General features: G+C 47.1%; 1 protein-coding gene across 2 annotated transcripts; it reads right to left on the bottom strand.

The window, feature by feature from the left end:
- On the bottom strand, positions 1–25,427 carry PCP4L1 (Purkinje cell protein 4 like 1). 2 transcript variants are annotated; one of them, XM_084800073.1, is made up of 3 exons: positions 22,710–22,857; positions 2,725–2,779; positions 1–1,197 (listed from the first exon to the last, which is right to left on the bottom strand). In XM_084800073.1, the coding sequence occupies exons 1-3, from the start codon at positions 22,797–22,799 to the stop codon at positions 1,055–1,057; spliced, it is 288 nt and encodes a 95-aa protein (XP_084656199.1). In that variant the 5' UTR covers positions 22,800–22,857; the 3' UTR covers positions 1–1,054. The 2 variants fall into 2 exon arrangements, with proteins under 2 accessions (XP_084656199.1, XP_084656200.1); XM_084800074.1 differs by lacking the exon at positions 22,710–22,857 and adding an exon at positions 25,185–25,427 and having other exon boundaries at positions 504–1,197.
- Between the last annotated feature and the right edge of the window lie 2,008 nt (positions 25,428–27,435).

Genomic DNA, 27,435 nt, shown 5'->3' with positions numbered 1-27,435 from the left:
TTCAGTGGCCCCATCTGAGGGCTTTTTTATTATTATTATTGTTATAATTATTAAACATGCTAAGGTCACACAGAGTGGCTGTTTTTGCCCTGACTCCACAGTGGGGTGGCTGAGAACTATAGGGGTGTCACTAGGGCTCACATGTCTCTGAGGATGAGTAGAGAGGGGGACCGGTTAAGAGGTAGGCAGAGTGGATAAGCGAAGGCCAGAGAGCCCCTCATGTCGTATTTACTTAACAATAGTGTGTAGTTTCAGACATCTTGCCCTTCTGGGCTTTTCTTTCCTTCCTAAATGTTTCTTAGTTTTCATTGCTGGCCTGCAGCCTCTGGACCTTCTGCCATCTGTGGCTCCTCTGATCTCAGTGTGGATGATGAAGAAAGCTTTTCCTTGCCTCTTCTAGCCCCAGCTTTCTTTCCTTTGAAGGAATCTACTCAGCATGCACTAAATTAAGCTGCTTTGTTTCTTTGTTTGTTGCAGGGACAGGTTTTTTGTTTGTTTGTTTGTTTGTTTTTTGAGACAGGGTCTCTCTATGTTACCATGGCTGGCCCGGAACTCACCATGTTGACCAGGCTGGCCTTGAACATACAGAGAGATCCACTTGCCTCTGCCTTCCAAGTCCTGGGACTACAGGCATGCACCACCGCACTCTGCAAGCTCCTTGATTTAGGCCTGCCCAGGGAAAAGGGCAGCTGCACTATGGGGCTGAGTCATGGGAGACGGGAGGGGTGGCACAGAAGGACCTGAAAGTGTTGCCTGGAGTGTGACCCCTGCAAGTGGCAGAAGACTGCCTAAACCCCTCTCTGAGGCTCTTCGCTCTGAAGGCTTTTCCATCTTGCCCTGAGCACTAGGGGTATGTGATCCACCTTTAGCCTAGTGACTACCAAGTGGAGTCTTCATCTTCTCACGTTCTTGTGCCTCTACTACTGTGAGAAAAGAATATACACGGGTTAAGCTTGCCTCGGGAGAGGCTGGAGGGACAAAGGGACAGGACATGTGAGCATCAGAGCTGTGGAGGGGAGAGAGGAAGTAGAAGGGTGAGGGGAAGGCTGGCCATTCAGGAGCTGGAATCCTTTTTCCTTTTCTGGAATCGCCTGAACTTGCCCTGGATCGCAAGGGCAGCCTTCTCTGTCTCAGGCGCCGTCAGGTCAATGTCGATCTCTTCCTCCTCCTCAGCCTTCTTGATGCTGCCAGCCTTCCCTGGAAACAGGCGGAGACACACTGATGAGCCAACCCAACCGATTCTAGCACTTTCCTCCAGCCTTCAAATACAGACAGCACTTAAGAGTCCACTTTCTATTCTTTGAGGTCCCCCAGAATTCTCACGGTCTATGGATGACTGGTGATTCTAAAGGTTAAGGTGCTAGGCTTGGAATTAGCCGATTCCTAAGTCCTCTAGTTCAAATCCCAAAGCACACTTCCTTCCTTCAGTCCCTAATGGAGAGCAGTGGCCTGCATTATCTGAGGAGTTTCTTCTCGTCACTCAAAACCGTTATGTTGAGCTGGAGAAATGGCTTAGCGGTTAAGAGTGCTTGAGCTCAGGCAGAAGACCCAGGTTACTTTCCCAGCACACACATCTGGTACCTCACAACCACTTGGAATTCCAGTTGAAGGGGCTTTGAAACCTTATGTCCTCTGAGGGCGCCTGCCTGCATGTGGCACACATAAACTTAGACAGGTGCACATACATACAAGTGCAATTTTAAAATAAACAAATCTTTACATGTTTTAAAATAAAATAGTTTACTTTTTTTTTCGAGACAGGGTTTCTCTGTGTAGCCTTGGCTGTCCTGGACTCACTTTGTAGACCAGGCTGGCCTCAAACTCACAGCAATCTGCCTGCCTCTGCCTCCCAAGTGCTGGGATTAAAGGCGTGTACCACCACGGCCTGCTCAAAATAGTTTAATTTTTAAATAAACACATTACTTTTTTTTTGGTTTGTCGAGACAGCGTTTCTCTGTGTAGCCTGGGTGACCTCCAACTCACAGCAATCCACCTGCCTCTGCCTCCCAGAGTGCTGGGATTATAGGCATGTGCTACCATGACCAACTACATTAATTCTTTTAACTAAAAAATAAATTTTTTAAAATTAAAAAATACTTTACTTTGGGGGGGGCATGTGTATGTGCCCCATGTGTGGAGGTCAGAGGACAGACAACTTGTGAGTGTCACTTCTCGCCTTCCATCATGTGGTCCTGGATATTTCACTGAGGTCATCAGCCCTGGTAAATAAGCATCTTTTCCTACTGAGCCATCTTGCTGGCCCCTTGTTACCATTTCACATGCATTTCCTAACCATTCCAGGCTTTACTTGCTAAAATCAAGAGAAAATTCTGGGGCGGGGGGGCTGGAGAGAGGACTCAGAGGTTAACAGCACTGACTGCTCTTCCAGAGGTCCTGAGTTAAATTCCCAGCAACCACATGGTGGCTCACAACCATTCATAATGAGATCTGATGTCCTCTTCTGGCCTGCAGGTGCACATGCAAGCAGAGCACTGTATACATAATAATAAATAAATCTTTAAAAAAGAGAGAGAGCGAGAAGATGCTGATACCGTTACCTCTTAGAAAAATTAGCAAGAACCTCAAGCTATAGTACTTCCTTGTTTTACTTGGCTTTGCCCCATTCTTTGATGCCCTTTTAGGCTCTTTTAGGATTATAACTCTTCTGCTATCCTGTGTCTACCTTTGTTAGTTCTACTCGCAGCCTAGCCCAACCTCACTCACCTTTTTCCTCAGGGTCAGATGCCTGGTTGGTTGCTGAGGGTGTTTTGGTATTAAGCTGGAAGAAAAGAGTTAACAGTGAGATGTACATGGAAGTCTGAAGGTATCCCATGCCCCTGAGAGCTCTTACACACATCCAAGCTTTCCCACAACCAGGCATCTTTCCCAAGACTTTTGAAGATGTGAGTCTTGAGATCAGATGAAAAGTCTTCAAAATTCATTCAATAAACCCAGCACGGAAGCCGGGCGGTGGTGGCACACACCTATAATCCCAGCACTCGGGAGGCAGAAGGCAGGCGGATCGCTGTGAGTTCAAGGCCAGCCTGGTCTACAAAGTGAGTCTAGGACAGCCAAGGCTACACAGAGAGACCTTGTCTCGAAAAACCAGTGATGATGATGATGATGATGAAGAAGAAGAATGCAATGAACATTTAGCCATGGTAGAGAGATTGTAGAGGACGGAACAGATAAAGAAACCCTGCCTTCCCAGAGCTCATTCCAGGGATATTCAGATGAACAAAGTGACTGCAATGTGAGGTGAGATAGTAAAAAAGTACAAGAGCAAAGACAAGGTAGGGAGGTGATGAGATGAATGTTAGGTGGCAACAGAGGGACAGGCCTTTATGCAGTTGTCAGGAAAAGCCTATCCGGCCAACTATGGAGGTAACCCCCCCCCCTTTTTTTTTTTTGTATTGGGGATTGAGTCCAGGGCCTCCTGCATGCTAGACAAATCCTTTACCACCACTGAACTGTAACACCAACCATAGAAAAATCTTTCTGAAAGGTGGCATTTGAGCAAAAAGCTATAAAGGCTGTGGATATCTGCAGCAAGAGCCTGGGGTGGAAGCCTGATGGGCCTCTTTGAAGAGCAGCAGGATCAGGTAGGCACAGGAGAAGAGGAGAAAGGATAGGAGGAGGATGGAATGGGGTCGGGCCCAGCTATGGTGGGAGCAGATCATGTAGGGCCTGGGGAGACTTACTACAGGATTTTGTTTACTACAAGTAGAAGGCACTGGAAGACTTTGATTTGCACAACAGAGGAAGCAGAAAGCCTGTTTGGGGGGCAGGGTGAGGGTGGGACTGCAGTAAGCCAAGCAAGAGCAGACAGTAGCTTGAATCAGAACAGCGGTGGTCAAGGTCAAGGACGCACAAGTGGTGAGGTTATGAGTATTGTTTTCAAACTATGGCCAAAGTGACTCTAATTGGAAAAGTGGTTCTGTGATAAAGTGGCAGTCAAGGATGACTCCTGGAGAGCAGAATTGGCCTGACAAACAGGGCACGGGGTGGGGGTGTTCCCATTTCCTGCTACGGAGAAGTCAACTAAAGGGATGGATTTTAGGGAGAGGGTCAGGAGGTTTCTTTGGTTTGGTTTGGTTTTTTTTCAAGGCAAGGATTCTCTGTGTAGCTTTGGCTGTCCTGGACTCGCTTTGTACACCAAGCTGGTTCTGAACTCAGAGATCTGCCCGCCCCTGCCTCCCTGAGTGCTGGGATTAAAGGTGTGTGCCACCACTGCCTGGCTTTTAAGGGATTGTTCTATCTGACAGAGATTAAACTATAGAAGAGAAAGAGAAAAGCCATGGGGGCGGGCAGTGAGAAGGGTCTTACATCCGTGTAAGCACCGAGCGGGCTTTAGACTCAGATCCCAGTGATGAGGTGACAGACAGGTACTCAGACTTCAGAGAAGCTTCAGGGTACCATGGATTCGCAGGTGCAACGTTAACTTCAGAGAGCTCTATGAAAGGGGCGTTAAATCATGTGGGCTGGATATGGGTGTAGAAGGGGCGTGTTAAGGCGGAGATTTCAATGCCGATGGGAATGACTCAGCAGAGAAGGAACAACTGATGGTGGAAGAGAGGAAGGATCATTACCAGAGAGACGTCTTGAATAAATAAGAAGAAAATGGACACAGTATATGAGTGGAAGGGTTGGCTGGCCTTAGACAGGGGTTTTAACACAGCATTTAAAGATAGGAATGAAGCCACGGGACAGATGCAAGCAGGGTGGCAGGTGTGGTGGGAACGGACAGACACTTTCTCCTCGGTGTTTCTATCTTCTCAGTGAAAGGGCAGCTATTGTCTGAGAGTTAAGGGGCAAAGAAGTGGTAAAAGTCTGAGGAAAGATGAGATGAGAGAAATGGTCACCTAAGGAAGTGACAGGTGTGATTAGAACAGGATTGCCAGAGAGGACAAGAGCTCTCCTGAGGTAAATGGCCATGGAGTTAAAGTGAAACCAATCAAGACACCGTCTTATCTTCCAGGGGAAGTGTCCTGCTGTCTGTATTATGTGTATGTGTATTGTGATAAACACCACCAGCAAAAGCAACCTGGGCAGGAAAGGGTTTATTTCGGTTTACAGTTCCACAGCACAGTCACAGTCTATCACTGCTGACTGACAGGGCAGGAACTCAAGGCAGGAGCCTGAAAGCAGGCACTGAGGCAGAGACCAAGGAGTGCTGTTCAGTGGCTTGCCCTGCCTGGCTTCTTATAGTAAGTACCCTGGACCACCTACCCAGTGGTGGCACCACCCACCCTGAAGCAGCCCCTCCTACATCAATCAAGACTGTGTGAGACTGATTTGCCCAGGAGACAAGCTGTTCGGATGACCTTTCTTCACATTAATGAAGGTGTGTCCTTGTATCTTTTTTCTTTTTGTGTTTGTTTGTTTGTTTGTTTGTTTGTTTTTTCTAGACAGCGTTTGTCTTTGTAGCCTTGGCAGCCTTGGCTGCTTTGTAGACCAGACTGGCCTCGAACTCACAGAGATCTGCCTGCCTCTGCCTTCCCGAGTGCTGGTTTTACAGGCACGTGCCACAGCCAGGCTGTGTCCCTATATTTTCTTTTGTTTGTTTTTTGTTTTTCGAGACAGGGTCTCTTTGTGTAGCCTTGGCTGTCCTAGACTCACTTTGTAGACCAGGCTGGCCTCGAACTCACAGCGATCCACCTGCCTCTCCCTCCCAAGTGCTGGGATTAAAGGTGTGTACCACCATGCCCAGCTATAGCGCTTTCTTCTTAACTCTACCTTATTTGGGGTGTTTAGGCCTCAACCTCCCTTCCTACCTCCCAACCCTATGGAGGAAAAAGAAGGTTAGTGGGGAGAGGGGGCCCTTTACGTCTCCTAGCTGTTTAGGGTCAATTGGGTTCTTTTGGGCTATACCCCTCTCTGTCAACAACAGTTGCAGCCAGCACTCTCCTCCAAGCCTCTAAGCCCGAAGTGTTTCTCTCCATCTGTCTGCTCCAAACTGCCACACTGTCCATCTCTGGTCTCTTCAAACTGTTACATGCCACATGCCAACACCACACGCCTCTGTCTGTCTGTGTGTCTGTCTGTCTGTCTCTCTCTCTCTGCTATTATTTATATCCTCGGAGCCCAGGACCACGGCCCTCTCTGCATTTCATGAGAAAGGCTGGTACCAGCTGGCAACCCCCTCCCCCTCACCAGACCGTTAACAGGTGTGAACAAGCTGGCAACCCCCTCCCCCTCACCAGACTGTTAACAGGTGTGAACAAGCTGGCAACCCCCTCCCCCTCACCAGACCGTTAACAGGTGTGAACAAGCTGGCAACCCCCTCCCCCTCACCAGACCGTTAACAGGTGTGAACAAGCTGGCAACCCCCTCCCCCTCACCAGACCGTTAACAGGTGTGAACAAGCTAAAGCTCAAACTAAAATCCCACACTTGAGATGAGAACAAAAGCATATTTACATAACACAACTGAGTTTACAAAGAAACCCAAACTTCCATTACAATTTAGCATTTATTATTTTGTGCCAAGCTTAACCTTATTAATTAATTCTCTGAGATGCCATCCTACATTACATAGCTGAAGAAACAATTTTACAACAATGTTCTTGATCTTACCTGAGGCCAAATCATACAAACAGAAAATGGTAGAGCTGGCTTTGGAAGAGAGGAAGGGCTGAGTCTCACTCCACAGTATTTTCAATGCTGACACGGTATGCTAATGTGTTAATAATGACTGCACTATTGAGAGCCTGTAGATGCACACTGGGCTACCCTTTCAACTCTGGTACACTATTTTAATAGAAAGTTATGAGGATCTCTGGGTGTGGAAACACAGGCTCTAATCCCAGCATGTGGGAGATGAAGGCAGAAGGATGAAGAGTTGAAGATAGCCTTCAAAATATAGCAAGTTGTAGGGAAAAAAATCAATTTTCTTTGACAAGCCCATGCCCATGACCTTATGTGATCTTACTTTATTTCTGAACACTTCTCTGTCTATTAACTCTAGTGCTTAAAATATAAATTATTATCATTACCATCATCATCATCATCATATCATTTTTTTCTTTTTGAGCCAAGGTTTCTCTGCATAGCCCTAGCTGTCCTGGAACTCACTTTGTAGACCAAGCTGGCCTTAGACCAGGCTGGCCTCCAACTCCGAGATCTGTCTGCTTCTGCTTCCTGAGTGCTGAGATTAAAGATATGAGCCACTACTTCTGGCCCAAAATTTCTTTTTTTAATTTAATTTTATTAGAGTGTGTGTGTGTGTGTGTGTGCATAATGCGTGCATGTTGGCATAGGTATATGGTGTGTGCCATGGTACATTGGTGGAGGTCTGAGGACTACTTTCAGGAGTCTGTTCATTCCCTCCACTGTGAGTTCAAGGATAGAACTCAGCTGTTGGGCTAGCTTTTCCCTCTTGAGCCATCACATTAGCTCTTACAATTTTTTAATTAACTCTAATTCTGACTCTAAACAAACAAAAAAGAGAAAGCAATTTAAAGTTAAAAACTATTAACATAAGGTGTAGTAAGGTATGGCTTGGGAGATAGCTCAGTTACGAAAGGGTTAGTTTGCATATACGAAAACCTGAGTCAATACTTAGAACCAACACAAAAAGGCAAGGCAGGGCCAGGCGTGGTGCGCCTTTAATCCCAGTACTTGGGAGGCAGGGGCAGGCGGATCACTATGAGTTTGAGGCCAGCCTGGTCTACAAAGTGAGTCTAGGATAGCCAAGGTTACACAGAGAAACCCTGTCTGGAAAAAAACAAAACAAAGCAAAAAAGGCACGGCATGCTGGCACACATCTATAATGCCAGAACTGAAGAGGCAGAGACAGGTGGATCTCTGGACTTGCTGGACAGCCAGCCAAACCACTTGGCAAGTTTCAAGTCAGCAAGAGACTGTCTCCCTGCCCATCCCAAAGTAGGTGGATGGTGTCTACAGAATGACATCTCACCCGAGGAACGCCATCTCACCTCTACTGCATCCACACATGTGAGAGTTTTTTGGGGTTTTGGTTTCTTTTTCAAACACAGAAATATTATAAGACAATGTTTTTGTTTTAATCTCATTTGTGGGGATATGGGGCTGCTTCAAAGCAGCTGACAATGATTTGCCTCGTGCTCTTGCAGGAGCATGGTTTTGCCAGATACAGAGAGTTTCTGTGAGTGTGCAATGTTTGGAATTCTGGGGGCTTTTCAGAAGCTGTATAACTGCAGGGGTCCCAAGAGGTAGGTTTGCTGTTGTTGGCTGGTTGGCAGTTGGGTGCTGTTGGTTGCAGTTTGTCAAGTAGTCGTGCGCAAACAAACAAGAAGAAGAAATTAGATATCCTGACTATGAAGGTCAAACTTGCTCCAGAGACACCCCTAATCAGCAGGGAGTAGCCTAACAATAATGGCACCCACTTTCCTCTCTATGCTTTTTTTTTTTAATCTCCTATCTAGTGTTAGGGAGTTAATAAGGCAGAGAAGGGTGGAAGAGAGAAAGGAACCCACAAAGTAGCAAAGACTAGCTACATACACACACACACACACACACACACACACGCACATGCACACCCCCAACATGTAACTCACACACACATTCAAATGGTGATATATTGTTATTTAACACAGCAAAGTATCTTTTAACAGTAGGTCATAGCCAGATATAGAGGTACATGCCTTTAATCCCAGCACTCAGGAGCCAGAGGTAAATGGATCTCTGTGAGTTTGAGGCCAGCTTGGTCTACATAATAAGTTCCAGACCAACCAGGGCTACAGTGAGATCCTGTCTCAAAAAAAAAAAAAATTAGGTTGAGGTTTTCCTTTCTTTTTTGTTGTTTTTGGTTTTTCGAGTCAGAGTTTCTCTGTGTAGCCTTTGCTGTTCTGGACTCGCTCTATAGACCAGGCTGGCCTCGAACTCACAGCAATCTACCTGCCTCTGCCTCCCTAGTGCTGGGATTAAAGGTGTGCTCCACCACCGCCTGGCTAGTTGAGGGTTTAGCTCTGTAGTAGAGTATGTGTTTAGCATGCTCAAGGCCCTGGTTTTGATTCTGAGAACCAAACAAACAATAATAACTGGCCAGGCACGGTGGTGCACGCCTTTAATATGAGCACTCGGGAGGCATAGGCAAGCAGATCGTCATGAGTTCGAGGCCAGCCTGGTCTACAAAGCGAGTCCAGGACAGGCAAGAATAACACAGAGAGACCCTGTCTCGGAAAAAAATAAACTGATTGTGGTGGTTTGAATAAGAATGGCCCCCATGCTGCCTCCCCATCTCTCTCTCTCTCCCTCCCTCCCTCCCTCTCTCTCTCTCTCTCTCTCTCTCTCTCTCTCTCTCTCTCTCTCTCTCTGCCTACAGATCAGTGTGCAGCTCTTAGCTATTGCTCCAGCACCCGCCTGCATGCTGCCATGCTCTCTGCCATGATGATAAAGGACTAAAGCTCTGAAATGTAAGCGAGCCGCCCCAAGTTAAATGCTTTGTAAGAGTTGCCATGGTCCTGGCGTCTCTTCACAGCAATAGAACCCTAACTAAGACACTGATAGAGTCCAATATTTTTAGGGGGTTTTTGTTTGTTTGTTTTGTCTGTTTTGTTTTTGGGGGGCGGGGTTGAGAGAGGGTCTCTCTGTGTTAGCCTTGGCTGTCCTGGACTCACTCTGTAGACCAGGCTGGCCTTGAACTCACAGCGATCCACCTGCCTCTGCCTCCCACGTGCGAGTCCAATGTTTTTTAAAGCTAGCAAATGTTAGCTGGGCGAGATGGCGCACACCTTTAATCCCAGCACTCGGGAGGCAGAGGCGGGCGGATTGCTATGAGTTTGAGGCCAGCCTGGTCTACAAAGTGAGTCCAGGATAGCCAAGGCTAACACAGAGAGACCCTGTCTCGAAAAACCAAAATAAATAAATAAATAAATAAATAAATAAAGCTATATTATACATTTTTTTAAATCTGAGCCTGAGGCTGGGGAGATAATTAAGTTCAAACGTGCTTGTTGTGTAAGCTTGAGAAATTGAGTCCAATTCCCAGAAACCGCATAAAGAAACAAGGTAAACATAGCACACACACACACACAGAGAGAGAGAGAGAGAGAGAGAGATAGGTGGGTCGCCAGTGCTAACTCATCAGCCATACTGCTGTGTTTCAAGCCAGTGAGAGAGCCTGACTCAAAAACAAACAAACAAACAAACAAACAAAAAGGCAACACCTGAGAAACAACACTCCAGGTTAGCCTGTAGCCTCCACACCCGTGCACACTCACACACATGGGTGTGCCTATGTCCATTGGAACATGCATACATACTCATAGAGACTAAAAAAATAAAATTTTAACATCTGAAGCTGGATATAGGGACACAATGTATAATCCCAATGTGTGGGAGACCAAGGCATGAGGGTTACACATTCCAAGGCAGCGTGAGTTACAGAGGTAGAGTTTGGGGTGCGATTTGAAAACACTCCAACCAAGAGTCTGAAACTCCAGGAAAAGTGCTAGTCTCTTGCAGACCAGAAGAGCTTCTGTGGGAAGAAAGGCTTTTTTTTTTTAAGCTCTAGGATGACTGACCCACAGTGGTTCTTCTTTTTCTCTCTGATCTTTTTGAAACCTCAAAGTCATCTCCAGTGACAAACCTCCTCAAACCCACACCTCCTGGTCCTTTTCAAACAGTTCCATCAATTTAGAACCAAGTATCCAAACACAAGGGCCCCTGAGGGCCATTCTCATCCAAACCACACAGTCCTCAGTTGGTGGCATTTTCTGAGGGAGGCTCAAGAAGTGTGGCCTTGTTGGGAGAAGTGTGTCCGTGGAAGCCGGCTGATGTTGAGAGTTTAAAGACGTCCTACTTTCTAGTTTGTCCTCTCTACTTTGTGCTCCTGGTTCAGAGTGTGAGCTGCGTCCTCTGATCTCAGCACCCACAGCCTTCGCTATGCTGGACTCTACCCCTCTGAAGCCATAAGCCCAAATAAGCTCATTCTTTTAGAAGTCACCCTTGGTCAAGTTGTTTTATCACAGCAGCAGCAAAGTGACTAATACGTGCTGTTTCCTCAACGTTCCTTCTCATGTCGGCTGATCTAGAGGCAAATCCTCTAAGCAGGAATATGTGTCAGGACCTGACCACACCGGCTGCCATGTTCCCACTGCCCAGCCAGCTTCCCTCTCTTCTGAGCTCGTCCTGGCCCTGGAACAGAGCAGTGGCTGTGATCTGGCTCCCCAGGGGTTCCTAGCTCCATTGGGTTATATTTATGAAAGGTCATAACCTAAGATCAAGAGTTTCCATTGGTGAGGCCAGAAAGAAATACTGTACGTTCCCCCGCTGCTCACGGCGCCCCTGGAAATCTCCCTCACACTGTGCGGCCGAAAAGCGCTAGATTCTTCTTCCTGCCCCTCCTCCCTCTATTCTTTCTAGCCAGGTCTCAAAATAGCTACTGTGGGCACTGCATTTCTAGATTTAGCTGTTTGTGACTTATTGGGGGTAGGGACAGTTGGACTAGCCTCTGTATGGTGCTCAGTTGTCCATGTGCCCCTGTCCTCTGACTCAATGCTCTAGGTTATTTTCTAGAAAGTCATCAACTTTATGTAAAGCAGGGTGGTCTGGTCCATGTATGGGCAGGCAATCAGACTCTCAAGTTCACCAGGTGCGCTCGCTCTATCTGTCTGTCTGTCTGTCTGTCTATCTATCTATCTATCCATCTATCCCTTACAAAAACTCTTATCTCCAAAGGAGCAACATCAACTCAAGAGCTCTAACAGGTCTGTGTTTCTCAGCCTCTTCCTAGCCCCTCATTCTAGGCAGGTGTGGACCACAAATCTCCCAGGTGTTCTGCTGCTTTCTCCCAGGTGTTGTGCTGCTTTCAGGTTAGAGCAATGGTAAAACGGTTCAGCAAAAACTTCCTTCACCTTACAGCAGTGGTTCCTCAACCTTCCTAACGCTGTGACCCTGTAGTAAAAAGTCCTTCATGTCGGAGGCAACCCTCAATCGTAAAATTATTTTTGTTGGAATGTAAACATCTGTGTTTCCTGATAGTGTTAGGAGACCTCTGTAAAGGATCACTCAACCCCACGCCCGCCTCAAGGGGTCTCGACCCACAGATTGAGAACCACTCACTGCCGTACAGGCTCCAATTAGGAGAACTGACAGAAATAAAGGTCTTGGGAATGTTAACTTATAATCACATAGATAATACTAACAGTCCACTACTTCTATACACACTTGAAAAACACTTACATGCTGGCTTATTCTAATAGCTCCACAAAATAGGTATTGCTATTTTCATTTTTCTTTAAGATTGATTGATTGATTGATTTATAATGTTTTGCCTACATGTACACGTGTGCGCCAGAAACGGGCACCAGATCTCATATAGTTGTGAGCCACCATGTGGGTCCTGGGAATTGAACTTGGGACCTCTGGAAGAGCAGCCAGTGCTCTTAACCTCTGAGCCATCTCTCCAGCCCCTCGTATTCTCATTTTTCAAACCAAGAACTTAGGTCAACATTGCTTTTTTTTTTCCAGTCTAAGATCATATAGTTAAGTCATAAGGTCAGGTTTTAAAGACAGAACAGCAGTCTACCTTAAGAGTCCAGGCTTTTTTGAACATTATGTTATGTGATATCTAGATCTCCATGTGATAAGTGCATGTGCATGCACACACATGCGCTCTTGTGCACACATGTAATCATGTGTACTCACATACACACGCACATACACACGCGCGCACATGATGGAAAAGTCTAGTGGGAATGAGTTGACTATACAAGTCATTCCATACAGTGGAGCAGTCCCCAGGTAGGAAGGAGTATCTTTGGAATCACGATTTAATTCCATGCCACAGTCAGGCAGCTAAATCCCAGGTCCAGCCTCTCAATCCACAACACAAAGCACCTTCCTCACATATCCTCCACCGGGAACACCGGGGAGCTGGACCCCGTCCTCACTATGGAGCCATCTCCCATGCTAGGTGAGGACTTCATCACAAACTGTTCGCACTCACTCCGATTCTCGCTCCGCTTGCTCATCTGGCCACCCTGGCATCAGGTTCGCTCTGTGGGCCTCCTGACACAGCACACTGACCCCCAGGGACTTCAGAGTCTGCGAATTCCACGCGCAGGACCATCCCACTCTCCTCCACAGCAGACGACTCCCTAGCTGACATTCAAGCTCTTATTCCTGTTCTGGTGAGCTTGGGCCTTGGCTCAGTGCGGTGTCATTGCCCACACAGGACCAATTGTTTCCACTTCTCAGTACCAAACACTAATTAGCGACTGTGCAACCCATCACATCTGGCTTTCCCTAGAGAGCCCAGGCCTTCCCCCCTGCCTACCTTCGCGCAGTCCCCTCCTTTCCCTCCTCTGCGCCTGCTGTATCCCAGGGTTCCATCCCATCATCCTGGCAGTTGGTGCCAATTCCCTATGTATATCCTACTGTTTTCCTGCAGCTCAAAGTTGTGGCCTCTCCTAGTCCCATGGCAGGGTAGAAGACAAAGGCCTGCTGGGTCAGGAAGTTGTTTTGTTTTGTTTTTCCTTTTTCTTTAGGCTCTAAGATGTGAATAAGGCCATCTTTTCTTTCCCTAATATTTCCCTCCAAAAAGTTGTCTACCTTTTTTTGGTTCCTCCAAATCCCAGCACAGGAAGACACTATGCCTGCCTGTCTTTACCTTTCTAGGACTGTTGTCAGCATTCAGATGAGGTTTATCCCATCTGAGCGCTCAGTCTCACGCCTTTCCTCTTTTCTAGAACTCATGGCGACCAGTTCCTTTTACTCTCTCTGTCTGTGGCTGCCTTCCCTTCTCCTCCCTTTCTGATGTGGATCCCTCTCCCAAGCACCATCAGAGTGAAGAGAAGCAGAGCAGGCCTGGGACCGAGGCCTGAGGAACAACAATGTTCAAAGGGAAGATCATTAAGGTAAAAGAGATAAACCAGACTCAGAAAGACAAATAGCAGTTTTCTCTCATACGCAGACTCTAGAAGTTGGGGTGGGAGGGGGTGCGCGGGAGAGAGATGAAAATAGAAAGGGGGCCGTGAAGGGGGGGGAAGAGAGCTTAAGGAAGATGAGAAGATGATGGAATACATGTGACACGAAGGCAGATGGGGAGACTCTGGGCAGGAAGGAGACGAGAGATCTTCTTTTCAACAAACAGTAAGGAAACAACTGGACAGTCGTTTGCAAAACTAAGCAAAAGAAGCCCACCTCGAACTATACCTTGTACCTTTCAGAAATCAACGACAAATAGACACAAATCCTAAACTTTGAAGAGGAGGAGGCAGAAAGACTGATGCAAATTTGAGGTCAGCTTGGTCTAATACAGCACTACGGGCCTACCGCACTACACACAACGCCTGCCTCAGGAGATGCGGTGCCTAGAATTTAGTGGGAGACTTTAGAATAAAGCATGTGAGGAAACTTTTTACAACCTTAGGATAGAAAAATATCTCTTAAATGTACCAAAAACAAAACTCACATAAAAGTAGTATAAATCGAATTTTTTCCTAAGAGAAGAAAGGGACCCCCCCCCCAAAAAAAAGCAGGGGAGGGTGGAGGGTGAGGATTGGCATGGGGGGGGGGGAAGGGAGGCAAGCTACAGGCAGAAAGAAAATATTTACAAATCACACATCTGATAAAGACCTTGTATTCCGGAACTTTTTTGTTGTTGTTTGGTTTGGGTTTTGTTTTTGTTTTATTTTATTTTATCTTTTTTTTTTTTTTTTTTAAAGCACAGTCTTACACTGTATAGCTCACGCTGACCTAGAAGTCATTGTGTGGCCCTGGCTTATATCAAACTCATGTAATCCTTTTTAACCTTCTGGGTGCTGGGACCGCAGGCCTGAGTCACCATAGAATACATTCTAAAAACAAAGTTAAAAAAAAAAAAAGTATTGGAGCTAGAGAGAGAGATGACTTGGTGGTTAGGAGCGCTTGCTGCTCTCTAACAGAGGACCTGGGTTCTGTTCCCAGAGGCCACATGTCAGCTCACAGGCGTCCAGAACTCCAGTTCTGAGCAATCTAGCATGTCTTCTGCCTCCACAGAAGCCCGGCAAGCTCAAAGCTCACTTGCACCCATGCAAGCAAAACACTCCTACACGTGAAAATCAACCCAACGCGGGGTGGAGGAGGCTGGAGAGACTGCCCAATGGTTAAGAGCACTGGCTGCAGCCAGGTGTGGTGGCACATGCTTTTAATCCCTGCACTCAGGAGGCAGAGCCAGGCATAGCTCTGTGAGTTCGAGGCCAGCCTCAACTATAGCTAAAACTATATAATAAAGAGACCCTCTCTTTAAAAAAAAAAAAAAAAAAAAAGGAAAGAAAGAAAGAAAAAGCATTGGCTGCCAATTCTCAGGATCATCCTTCCCTCACCCCCTCCCTCCAAAAAAGAACAAAAGCAAACAAGATAATTGTGTCCAGATATGGTACACCCTGCCTATAATCTTGGCACTGAGGAGGTTGAGTCAAGAAGGTCATGAGTTCAAAGCCAACACGGGCTATATAATGAAACCCTGTAATAAAATAAGAAAGAAAACAGAGAGAGAGAGAGAGAGAGAGAGAGAGAGAGAGAGAGAGAGAAAACCAAATCCAAAAATAATTGTATGAGTCAGCATTGTTTTGGCAAAGCACCTAAAGACAGTCCACATGGCAGTAGCTTAGCTGCTTCCCCTCCGCCACTAGCAGGGAATAGGTAGGTACCCCATAACTCAACTGCTATATAGGACCCACTCACCCTGCCCTCTTCCATTGTTCCTTTTCTTCCTTTGTCGCTTTCTCCTAGTGGTGTTACCACAGCAACCGTCATCACCAGAGGAGGAGGACAGTGTCGCCTCCCCTGTTTTCCACTCAGCAAGTTAAAGATCAGTTTTGGGAAGGGTACGCTCTTGACCTTTTCACACTCCTCACACTCCTGGGCTCTAAAGACGGATCATGAATGGTTAATAACAGCGATAAGCGGGAGCAAGGACCATTTCATTGTACCTGGGCTATCTGCATCCTGAATTTGCGTGGCATGTCTTGGGTTCTGTACAGATAAAGACATAAATTGTACTGCTACAATCACTTAGCTTTGATGAACAGTCAAAGATACCCACAGTTCTGTCTCTGTAGACCAGGGCAGAGAAATGTAAAAAGAGCTACAAGCCTGAAGAATTCTAAACATAAGCCTTAAAAGAGCCATGCCTGAAGCCAGGCATAGTGGTGCACGCCTTTAATCCCAGCACTCGGGAGGCAGAGGCAGGAGGATCTTTGTGAGTTCGAGTCCAGCCTGGTCTGCAAAGTGAGTCCAGGACAGCCAAGGATACACAGAGAAACCCTGTCTCCAAAAAAAAAGGGGGGGAGGGGAGGCATGCCTGACAGTGGTGGTGCACGTCTTTAAACTCAGCCCTTGGGAGGCTGAGGCAGGCAGATCTCTGTGAGTTCGAGGCCAGCCTGATCTACAGAACAAATTCCAGGATAGTCAGGGCTACACAGAGACACCCTGTCTGGAAAAACCAAACCAAGCCAACGCCCCCCAACACACGCCTGTATTGACATAAATCTGAGACTTCACAACTCCATTTTGTAAAGGGAAGCACGGATTAGCGCATATTTTTCCAGGTGGTGATAAGAGGCTTTGTTCCTAGCCCACCACCACCCAGGGAGTGTTTCTACGGGTGCTGCAGAGTTTGCCTCCAGGGTTACACGGAAGTCACCGGCTAAAGGCCCTCACAGAAGCCCCTGGGATCCCGTGCCCCTGAACAACCCCGGACTGCCGTTTTTTGGAGTACTGTTGGCACAGTTTCAACTTTCAGCACAGCAGCCAGCTGCAGTCTTCAAACGGCTTCAGAAAGACTTGCTCAAGGTCACCCTCACGATAACAGAGAAAGAACTAGGAATCCTTAGTCTAGTTTCTCCATAAACACACATCCCACTCCTACTACAGAAAATAGAGGCCAGCTGCCTGACATCACAGATGCCTCTTACCTCAAGACTAGACCCTAAACAGTACCAGTTCTCTGGTTTGCCCGTGCCCCTTTAGCCATCCCACCCTGTTTCCTGGACTAGCCTCCTGGTTTGTCCCTTTCCCCTCAGCCACCCCACTCTGTTTCCTGGAATAGCAGAACCCCCACCACCACTAGCATTGAGGTAGAATACTTTGCCCGTGCCAATTCATGGTACGCAATGTGTCAACAGCCCCTGCCCACCCCCAGCACGGGCTGCCACGGTTTAATGAGTGGTTATTTATGGCACTCTGCATACAGCTTGGAGCCAAGCCTTTACCCCCTACTGAGGAGCAGGGGATGGGGGGAGAGAGAGCGAGTAAAGCCAAAGCTTCATTTATTGCTGTAATCTTCTATGTGCATCCCACCCGCGGTGTTAACGGTCTAAAATAAACATATTAATCCCCCCCACAGCCTACAAAGCAAACACTCAGCTGGAGGGCTTTGTGTGGGAGGGAGGCCGGCACTGAGCACAAACGGAAAGGTAACAGGGTACCTCTTTTCCTTCGGTGGGGGTTGAGGAACCAGGTGGGATGCCTTCAGGAGTCACCAGTGGGAAGCAGAAGTAAGCTTCAGAACTGAGGAGGGTCGCTCGCCCTGGTGCTGTGTGGTAGCTTACCTTACCCTTGTCACAGTTCATACCTGTAACATGGGCAGTCAGGAGGCTGAGCCAGGAGGATCTCTGAGTTTGAGGCTCAACTGAGCCAATGAGTTCTAGGCCAGCCTTAGGATAGCAATACAGAAAGGGAAGAAGGGAGGGAGGGAGGAAAGAGGGAGGGGGAAAGAGGGAGGGAGGGAAGGAAGGAAAGAGGGAGGGAGGAAAGGAAGGAAAGAGGGAGGGAGAGAGGGATGAAGGAAGGAAACCAGGCTGCAGTGAGCCTGATGAGAAGATGAAAAGACTATCACAAGGTCTAATTCATTGTTTGCCCTTTTTGTTGCTGTTTTTGGGTCGGCTTTTTTTTTTCTTATTTGTTTTGTTTTGGTGTTTTGAGACAGGGTTCCATGTAGCTCAGACTGCCTTTGTACTCTCTATGTACTAAACTCCGGGTCGTCTTGCTATCAGCCCCCTTAATATAGCCACACGCCACCACACCCAGTCATAAAATCTAGGCTTCTAGGCATTTTATTTATTTAAAGGTACATTCTTTATTTAAAGGAATACAGATTTCATGGGGGGAAAAAAAAGAAGGGGCATTTGGTGTTTTGTTTACTGATACTCATTCTTCCTTACTCTCATATTCTCTCTCTCTCTCTCTCTCTCTCTCTCTCTCTCTCTCTCTCTCTCTCTGTCTGTGTGTGTGTGTGTGTGTGTGTGTGTGTGTCCCCTCCCTTTCCCCCTCCCCCCTCCCTTTCCCTCTCCCTAAGAGTTCATGTAACCCAGCCAGGCTTGAAACTCACTATCTGGTGAAGACTTTTTCCAACTTCTGATCCCCCTGCCTCCAGCTTCTGAGTGCTACGATTACAGGGCCCTGTTCTATGTGGTCCTAGGGGATCAAACGAAGGGTCGTGTCCACCCTAGGCAAGCCATCTGCCACCTGAGCCTTTGTTTGCTTCCATTCATTTTTTTGACACAGGATCTCCCTTCATAGCCGAGACTGGCCCTGAACTGGCTACATCACCCAAGGGCCCCCTCATCATCCTCCTGCCTCACCTCCTAGGAGTGTGGATGTGTACCAGCACAAAGGAGCTATGAATCTTCGGATTTAGCTTACTGGGAGAGTGTGCACGTGTGTGCACACGCACGTGTGGGTGTGTGTATGCATATGTATTATGCATGTGCCAGGTATGTCTATACGTGTGAGTATGTGCCTGTGATGGTGGGAATACAACATGAGACATCATTCTTCACGGGATGCCCACCTAGTTTTCTGAGACAGCATCTCTCTCTCTCCCAGTGGCCTCAGGCTTGCTGACCAGGCCAGGCTGACTGGGATCCTCTTGTCACTACCTTCCCAATACTGAAATTACAAGTGCAGCTACTGCACAAGGGTTTGTTTTCTTTTCTTTCTTTTTTAAAAAATATGTATTTATTTATTTATTTACTATGATGTATACAGTATTCTGCCTGCATGCCAGAAGAGGGCACAGGATCTTATTATAGATGGCTGTGAGCCACCATGTGGTTGCTGGGAATTGAATTCAGGACCTCCGGAAAGGCAGTCAGTGCTCTTAACCTCTGAGCCATCTCTCCAACCCTATTCAAGCCATTTTGAAGACCAGATCTGGGGTGTGTGCACATGGCATCCTGGAATCCCCAGAAGTGCTCCCACTTACCCTCCCAGTTAGTAACCCTTGGCCCCCTGTAGTGCCTTTCTCCTCCCACAGAGCCTTTGTGCTCCTTGCTTGGAAGCCAGTTTGTCAAACTAAACATCTGGAGCCTGTCTGGTTGTCTGATATGCCAATTTTACACAGATACATGCTTTTCACACTGGCTTTTGCAAGCCAAATGGGCCTGAGAAGGCTGGGGTTCGAGTTCAGTGGCAGAGTGCTTATCTCACATGAAAAAGGCCCTGGATTCAACCTCATGGTCACTAAAGGAAAGAGAGAACGAAGAGAACTGCTTTACAGTAAGACACTTTCAGGAAGACCAACTTGGCTTCTCATCCTCAATACTCAACGATTACAGAAAAACTAAGAACCCCGGAAAAGATGGTCCCCTGGGTTTCTGCTTCCTTCGCTCCCATCAGCTTATCTACTGTGTGTCAGCATATGCAACACACTTGTTTTTAAGATGTTGAGGCATTGTTAGGATGGATAGTACCCATAATGCCAAATATGGCAGCTTGAGTAAGAATTGCCCCCATAGGCTCATATATTTGAATTCTTAGCCAACAGAGAGTGGCACAGTTTCAGAAGGATTGGGAGGCGTGGTCTTGTCGGAGGAAGGTGTCACGAGGAACTAAATCTCTGAAAATGTAAGTGAGCCTCCAATTACATGCTTTCTCCTGTAAGAGTTGCCTTGATCATGTTGTCTCTTCACAGCAACAGAACAGTGACTAAGACACCTAGAAGGGCTTGCCTAGCATGCATGAAGCCCTGGGTTTGATTACCAGCACCGCATAAAACCTGGCATAGTGCTACATCCTCATAATCTCAGTACTGAGAAGGTAGGGACAGAAGGATCACAAGTTCAAGGCCATCCTTGGTCACACAGTGAGTTTGAGGCCAGCCTGGGCTATAGCAGACCTTGTCTCAGAGAGAAAGAAAGAGAGAGAGAGAAAGACAGACAGACAGACAGGCAGACAGACAGACAGAGGATGCTGTAGGTAGAGATGGTGATACACACCTCCAATACTTTGGAGTCAGAGAAAGAGTGTAGAAAGTTCCAGACCACCCTGAGCTACGTAGTAGGATCCTATGTTAAACACCAAGGTGTGTATGTTGGGGTGTATGTGTGCTGGGGGTAGGTGAAGGTAGTTGGACATGATGACACACAGTTCTAAATCTATTACTTGGGAGCAGAAGTAGAATTCCAAGTTTTAAGGCCAGTATGGGCAACTTAATATAAACCTGTCTCAAAATAACATTTAAAAAAGGAGTTGGGGCTGGAGAGATGGCTTAGTGGTTAAGAGCACTTGCTGTTCTTCTAGAGGTCCTGAATTCAATTCCCAGCAACCACATGGTGGCTCACAATCATTTATAATGTGATCTGATGTCCTCTTCTGATGTGCATGAAGAGAGCATACTCACACATAAAACAAATACATAAATCTTTATTTAAAAAAAAAAAAAGGAGCTAAGGGGCTGGAGAGATGGCTCAGAGTTTCAGAGCTCTTCCAGAGGTCCTGAGTTCAATTCTCAGCAACCACATGATGTCTTATAACCATCTGTAAATGAGATCTGGTATGCAGGGAGAACATTGTATATATCGTAAATAAATAATCTTTTTTTTAAGAATGGAACTGGGTATGGTGGCAAATGCCTGGGAGGTAAAGACAGTAAGATGATGTGGTCAAGGCATAAGTATATGTCTTAATAAGTACGTAAATTAATTAATTAAAATTTAAAGGGAAAAGATAATTTAGTGATAAGTATTTGCTCTGGGTTTAATTTCTAGTACATGTAAATCAGATTATTCTATATACAAGGGAGTAACAAGATAAAAGGGTTCTGAAGGAAATGCATTTGGGAAGGGACATCAGCTGTACTGTGTCCTCACCCTTTAGTACTTATACGGATTCAGATAAGACTTGAGCTCAGGTTCCTCACCTGTCAAATAAGGCTGGACCAGATGACTTTACGGTGCTTCACTAAATCTAAAATTCCATCCCTAAAATGTGTTGATGTTTCATTTTGGGGTTATCCTGGTAAAAAGATATACCCGACTTTTTACCTTGAAGAATTTTTATAAAACAAAGTTTAGTTCTTCTACAATAAACCAGACTTAGGAAAAATGACTTGGAAATCTAGGAAGATAAGAAGCGGTAAACAGTCACAGAATCCATGCTTTGAAAAGATGGCTGTTGGTTTATCTTCTTCCCCTCAACCAGGATCACAGTCTCCATCATGTCTTCTACTTAGGGCCCCCACAGACAGGCAGGAAAGATGCAGCAGACTCCCTACTCCCTGTGGTCGCCCGCCCCACGGAAACCTGCCATTCCGTCATGGCTGCCATTTGGGAGAATGAGTCATCTCTTTACCCGGATCACAAGATGACAAAACCACCAACTTCTTACCAGACAGAAACTCTTATTCAAGCAGCTCAAGCCAACAACATAAATGGGATGAGCCATGCAAGATGGTTGTGAACCAAATTCTGCTTTCCTTATTTTGGAAAGCAGATTTCTGGAGAGAGAAGACATTCAAATAACAAATAGTTATTCCGATGTTGTGTGCCCAACTTTAATGATGATGATGACGACGATCATAATGATGATGCATCAATGAGAGAGAGACCCTTGAATGGCAAGTTCCCTAACAACTGTCTCACAGACGACACAACAGGACCACATCACTCTGAATGTCCTTTGTGGGGAAGGTTGCAGATAAGGACAGATGTACACAGGGGAAAAACAAACAAACCAACCACTGATCCCTAAAGAGCAACATCTTGTTTCCATTAGGTAAGAACACCTCAAAAGAATAATAAAGGAAAGAACAACAGCTTTAAGTTCTCTCCTAATGATCTGGCTGATCTGTCCCCTGGTCTATCCCCTGCCAGCTAAAACTCAGGAGAGGAACTGTGGGTGTTGTCACCAGTAACCCGTGACTCCCATTTCAGCAGAGTGAATGCTGGACCAAAGGATTCATCCAGCTAAGTGCCTCGCAGATGAGAAATACAACAGCATCATACAAAACCCTGCAGCTCTGCTTTTTGCAGCCAGCTCCACTGCCTAAGAAGGGATTACAGGAAAGAGCCCTCGGGGACTGAGTGCATTTCCTAGACCCAAGCTTCACGGGCTTGGGGGGAAAGTTATTAAATGACAGGAGACAGACTGTGATTCACAGCAATCAAGTCCTGCCTCCAGCTGCGAACACAGACACGCTGGAGATGAGTCCCCGCAGCTCCTGTGCAGAAGAGCATGCAGACACGGGGAAATGCTCTGCTGCAGTACTGAGTGAGAGCAGAGAGCCACCAAGGGAAAGCAGAGCTGTCCATCCTGCTTAGCCGCCCTACCAGTACCCTTCCTTACACTTTTAGTTGCCCTGGCCCAGAGGGCTCTCCCCCCCCACCCCCACCCCCCGCCACCCCCCACCGCTAGTCCTTCCTCAGTTGAACTGTTGAATCTCTTAAAGATATCCCAAATCTTCTCATTTCGTACAGTGTCTCTGAAGCAAAGAGACTAGCAGGTGGGGCAGATGAAACTTACATAAGATTCAGGGTACATGGCTTTCCTGGCCTGGGCACGCCAACTTGAAAGAGGGCATCCTTGAGGTAGGGCTGAGAGAAATGAAGCCATTTGGAGTCTCCCTGGAGCTCCCGAGCTTCAGAGCTCCAGGCAACACTTCCGCTTTTATCATAGTTTCTTTCCAGAGGAAGAAAACAGACTGGTTCTTAGCCTGTAGGGAAACAGAGATTTCCCCCCTTGGGCTCTGCTTTAGAAACAGCTGGTCTCTGTGTACACCCAGGTGGCTGCCTCTGGATATTATAAATATTCACCCCTGAAGCAAGGCTCTGCGCTTGCTCTGTGTTAGGAGGCAGCTTGGACGGTTAAATTGCTAGCTAGAACCAGTTTGCTCTGACAGTTTAGGAAGCTGGGCAGTCTTGCACAGAGCCCCCACTGAAGGATCCTGGTGCTATCAGTCTGCAGAGCCCCTAATTAAGGCTAGTCAAGTGTAGCTGCTGCCTAGGGTGGCCCCAAGACTTCGCTTCCCCAAGCACCCACCAAATTGTTCTCCTTGGCGTGCACCAGCATTGCACCCCCTAAATATCACCTCAAAAGCCCTCTACCATGTTCCTACCCAGAGGGCACGTGTGTCTCCTCGTGTGCACAAACTAACCACATATCTTGTCAGCATAGCCTTCAGCGAAACTCCCAGAGGAAATGGCTTGGATTCAAATTGTCAGATTTAGAAGCACCGATGGTGATGAGGGGCGGTCTGAACCCCAGACTTTGGTTGGAGGGGGGGCAGGGAGATCAAAGAAAGCCTCCCTTCTCATGTTAGAGCTGGAAAAAGCCAGAGGAGGTCACTCTTTTTACTTTTATTATTATTTTCTTCCTGCAAGATTGCCATGGTCACAGTCACAACCAGCTGAAGAGCTGGGAACTCCTTTCTTCCCTCTGCAGCCCACCAGACTAACTGGATTTTCCAGGATAAACTCAGTGGACATGGCAACCGAGACAACACAGCAGTTGGCACTAATTGACTCCCTAGGTGATAACTTTTGGTCAGAGTCAGCAGAACTACTGAAAATAGTCATCTTTCCTGTCTAAATAGGGGCCCAGATTCCAGCACTAATACACATGTACACGCACACGCGCGCGCGCGCGCGCGCGCACACACACACACACACACACACTCTCTCTCTCTCTCTCTCTCCCTCTCTCTCTCTGTCTTCTCTCTCTCTGTCTCTCTGTCTCTGTCTCTCTCTCTCCCTCCCTCCCTCTGTTTCTCTGTCTCTGTTTCTCTCTGTCTCCCTGCTTTCATTACTGGAGAAGGAGCCCAGAACTTCACTCCTGCTCTATCACTAAGGAGCCTTGGAAATTCTTATGCTGGTTTCCTGTAACAAACAAACTTGAAATACATGCGTGTGCATGCATGCATGTATGCTCACATGCACATGCATGCACACTAGTGAGCACACACACACACACACACACAGAAAATAGCTAACAGATTTCAGATTAAATGCCTGTCAGAAGCCAGGTAGTGTTCAAAGTACATATAATTTAACCTTTTAGAACAACCAGTATTGCCTTCAGCTTACAGATAGAAAACTGAAGCTCAGACAAATTATGTGATGCTCCTAAGGCCGCATAGCTAGTCAGTAGACAAACTAGGCGCTGGCATACTGCTGAGAAACAGCTTGAACACAAGGGCACGCTTGGTAGAAGAGGAGCTGCAGAAGGAAGGCATGAGATGCCACTGTTTAGGCCAACATCATCTGGGAATGACAGTCCTTGTCTCGGGATCTGAGGATCTGCCTGTCAGACAACAGGACAGGTCTTCTTAAAGGCTTACCATGGACGGTGTTCTTTGAAATGAGTCAACCAGTTAAAGCACTGGGTTGGCTCCTGTGAGCACCACGGAACCCGTCCGAAGACTTCGATCTAACAGGCGCTGGGGAGGGAGGTCTACTCAGAGAGGTCTACCAGGTGGGGCTGGACGTGCCTTCCTTCTGCTACAGCACTCATGGATGGAAACAGGTACCCCCATAGTTCCTCACTGACTGAGTGAGTAGTGCCACCTGAAGGGTTAGGTTGCCAGGGATGGCGGCTGCCTACGGTGTGCAAGAACACAACCCTAGCAGAGGCTGGATAGAACCGAAGTGAGAGCATCAGGGAAAGCTGTGGTAAGCCGGAGCCATAAGATAGATGCGGAGGACTAGCACCCCAAGAGACAGCTTATCACCCCGAGAGCTCAGTGCCCGCCTACCGTTGACTCCAGTCACCCTCTCCCCAAAGCACTAACGACAGTTAGGGTAAAAGCACCCTCTTTCCAGTAGCTTCAGAGAGCCAGGAGATGGGGCTTTCCTAGAGGGACAGTGGCGTCCACCCAGAGAGTACTCCTCGCCTCCCGGAGACCTGGAGCCACAGCCTTCTCCCAGCCGCAGCCTTGGCCCGGAGCGCGGCAGGGAGGGGGGGGGGTCGGGGGGGGGGAGTATGTCGAGAGGCTCCACTCACCTCGCTCATCCCGGCGGCCAGATGGGGCGTGGCAGGCACAGGTGAGGTGAGGGGGTCCTCGGAGATGAGTGTGTGGACCCGAGAGTTGCGGGGCCAGGCACCCTGGCGAGCTCCGAGGAGAGTGCGCGCCGCAAGCTGCGGCTCGGTGCTGCCCCAGGCGCTCTGGCTGCAGCTCTGTTAGGGGTAGCCCCTTTTGACCAGGTCCTGTCAGCAGCTCCCCGCGCCTTGACCGGCCCCACAATTTATAGTGAGCTGCGGTCCCCGCCTCCAGCCCAACCAATAGCAACTCTGCCTACCGCAGACTGACAGCTCCTCGAACCCAGTGGTGGCTGGCTTAGAAATCTGCTGCATTTCCAAACTAGGGTAAGACAGACAGAGAGAGCTGGAAGGAGGGGGAGACGATCGGGGGATGAGAAGACAGAAAACGATGTAGGGAAGCGGTAAAGGAGAGAGAGAGAGAGAGAGAGAGAGAGAGAGAGAGAGAGAGAGAGAGAGAGAGAGAGAGAGAGAAGTAGCAAGTAGTATCCGAAGGAACTGAACTCTTGAGCCTTGTGATAAATCTCTAACCCCTATGTTATAGACCTTTTAGGGGGAAAATAAGGAAGAAGAAAATAAAACAGAACACAGGTAAACGCACGAACCTTCTGATAACTTTAGTTGGATATAGTTCTGTTTACCTATCTAGTTTTATCTCTTTAAGGAAACTCTTTAAATTCCTGTGCCTATGATAGATACTTGTTGACATGATGCAAATCTCTTACAGCTTCAGTCACCCACACTCGAGAACTTCCAGCTTTCACAGATACAGTCTTTGGTTGATACCTTCACAGCCTGTTAGAACCGTAACTGCATTTGTGTCAACCATTCAGTGGTTCGGTCTCTTCTCAGCAACCAAATTCAAAGGAGACCTCAAACAGCCTTTTTTCTAACTTGCCTCTCTGTGTTCAGACATTTCCTCTGTTGGGTTAGAAACAGAGAAGATGGGGGGTAAAAAAGAAGAAGAAGAAGAAGAAGCACCTGAGATCCTCCAATGCTGTTTCTAATAGGAATCTGGTTGCCTCAGTTACTAAAGTTCTAACTAGGCTAGCTCCTACTCACTGGAGGCAGCCTACCCCAGGATCTTTCTAGAGAACAATTAATTAGCATTGAAAAGGCTGTCGTTAGTGGAACAGACCTTAATTCTTAAGCTGCTATGAAAGGAGCTTTGAAGTGATAATGAGATTTCACCATCTAGGTTAGAGATCAGCTACTTTTCCAGGTAACAATCAAATAATAAAAGTTGGTTTTGTTTGGGGTGTTCTGTTCTGTTTTGTTGGTAGGGTGTATGTATTCTTTGCCAAGCTATCTCCTATTATACCGAGTACAGTCACAAACAACTATGTCAACAAACAGTTATAGCTGTGTCTGATATAAATGTATCTGTGACCACCTCAGGGTATCTAGTACTCTCTTCTGGCCCCCGCCAGCACCTGCACAATCGTGGTAACACGGCATATACTCACACATACACTAAATAAATTTTAGTGTAAGACCACTTTTTAAAGCCAGACTTCCGAAGATGCTAACAAAAGCACATGATGGGAAACAATGATCTAATTGTAGGATCTGATTTTTTTTCGGGGGGGGGGGGGTTCAAGACAGGGTTTCTCTGTGTAGCCTTGGCCATCCTGGACTCACATTGTAGACCAGGCTGTCTTCAAACTCACATCGATCCGCCTGCCTCTACCTCTTAAGTGCTGGGATTAAAGGTGTGTGCCACCACGCCTGGCTCAAGGATCTGATTATTTGTAATTCTTTCCTTCTCTCTCTCTCTCTCTCTCTCTCTCTCTCTCTCTCTCTTTCAAGATTTATTTTTAGCCAGGTATGGTGGTACATGCCTTTAATTCCAGCACTCAGGGAGGCAGAGGCAGGCAGATTGCTGTGAGTTCAAGGCGATCCTGGTCTACAAATCAAGTCAAAGACAGCCAAGGCTACACAGAGAAACCCTGTCTCAAAAAAAAAAAAATTTTTTTTTTGGCTGGGTGTGGTGGTGCACATCTTTAATCCCAGCACTCAGGAAGCAGGGACAGATTGGTCTCTGTGAGTTTGAGGCCAGCCTGGTCTTCATATCAGTTCCACAACAGCCACAGCTACATAGTAGAGAGATCCTCTTTCAAAAAAAGAACGAAAGAAAAGAAGGAAGGAAGGAAGAAATGAAAATAAGGAAAAAACACAATGCTTTTGAGACAGGGTTTTTTGGTATAGCCCTTGC

This window comes from Acomys minous (genome assembly GCF_964271855.1).
Source record: "Acomys minous genome assembly, chromosome: 1".
Classification (NCBI taxonomy): Eukaryota; Metazoa; Chordata; class Mammalia; order Rodentia; family Muridae; genus Acomys; species Acomys minous.
Note: the sequence above shows the minus strand (reverse complement) of the source record. Positions and strands in the feature narration are given on the sequence as shown.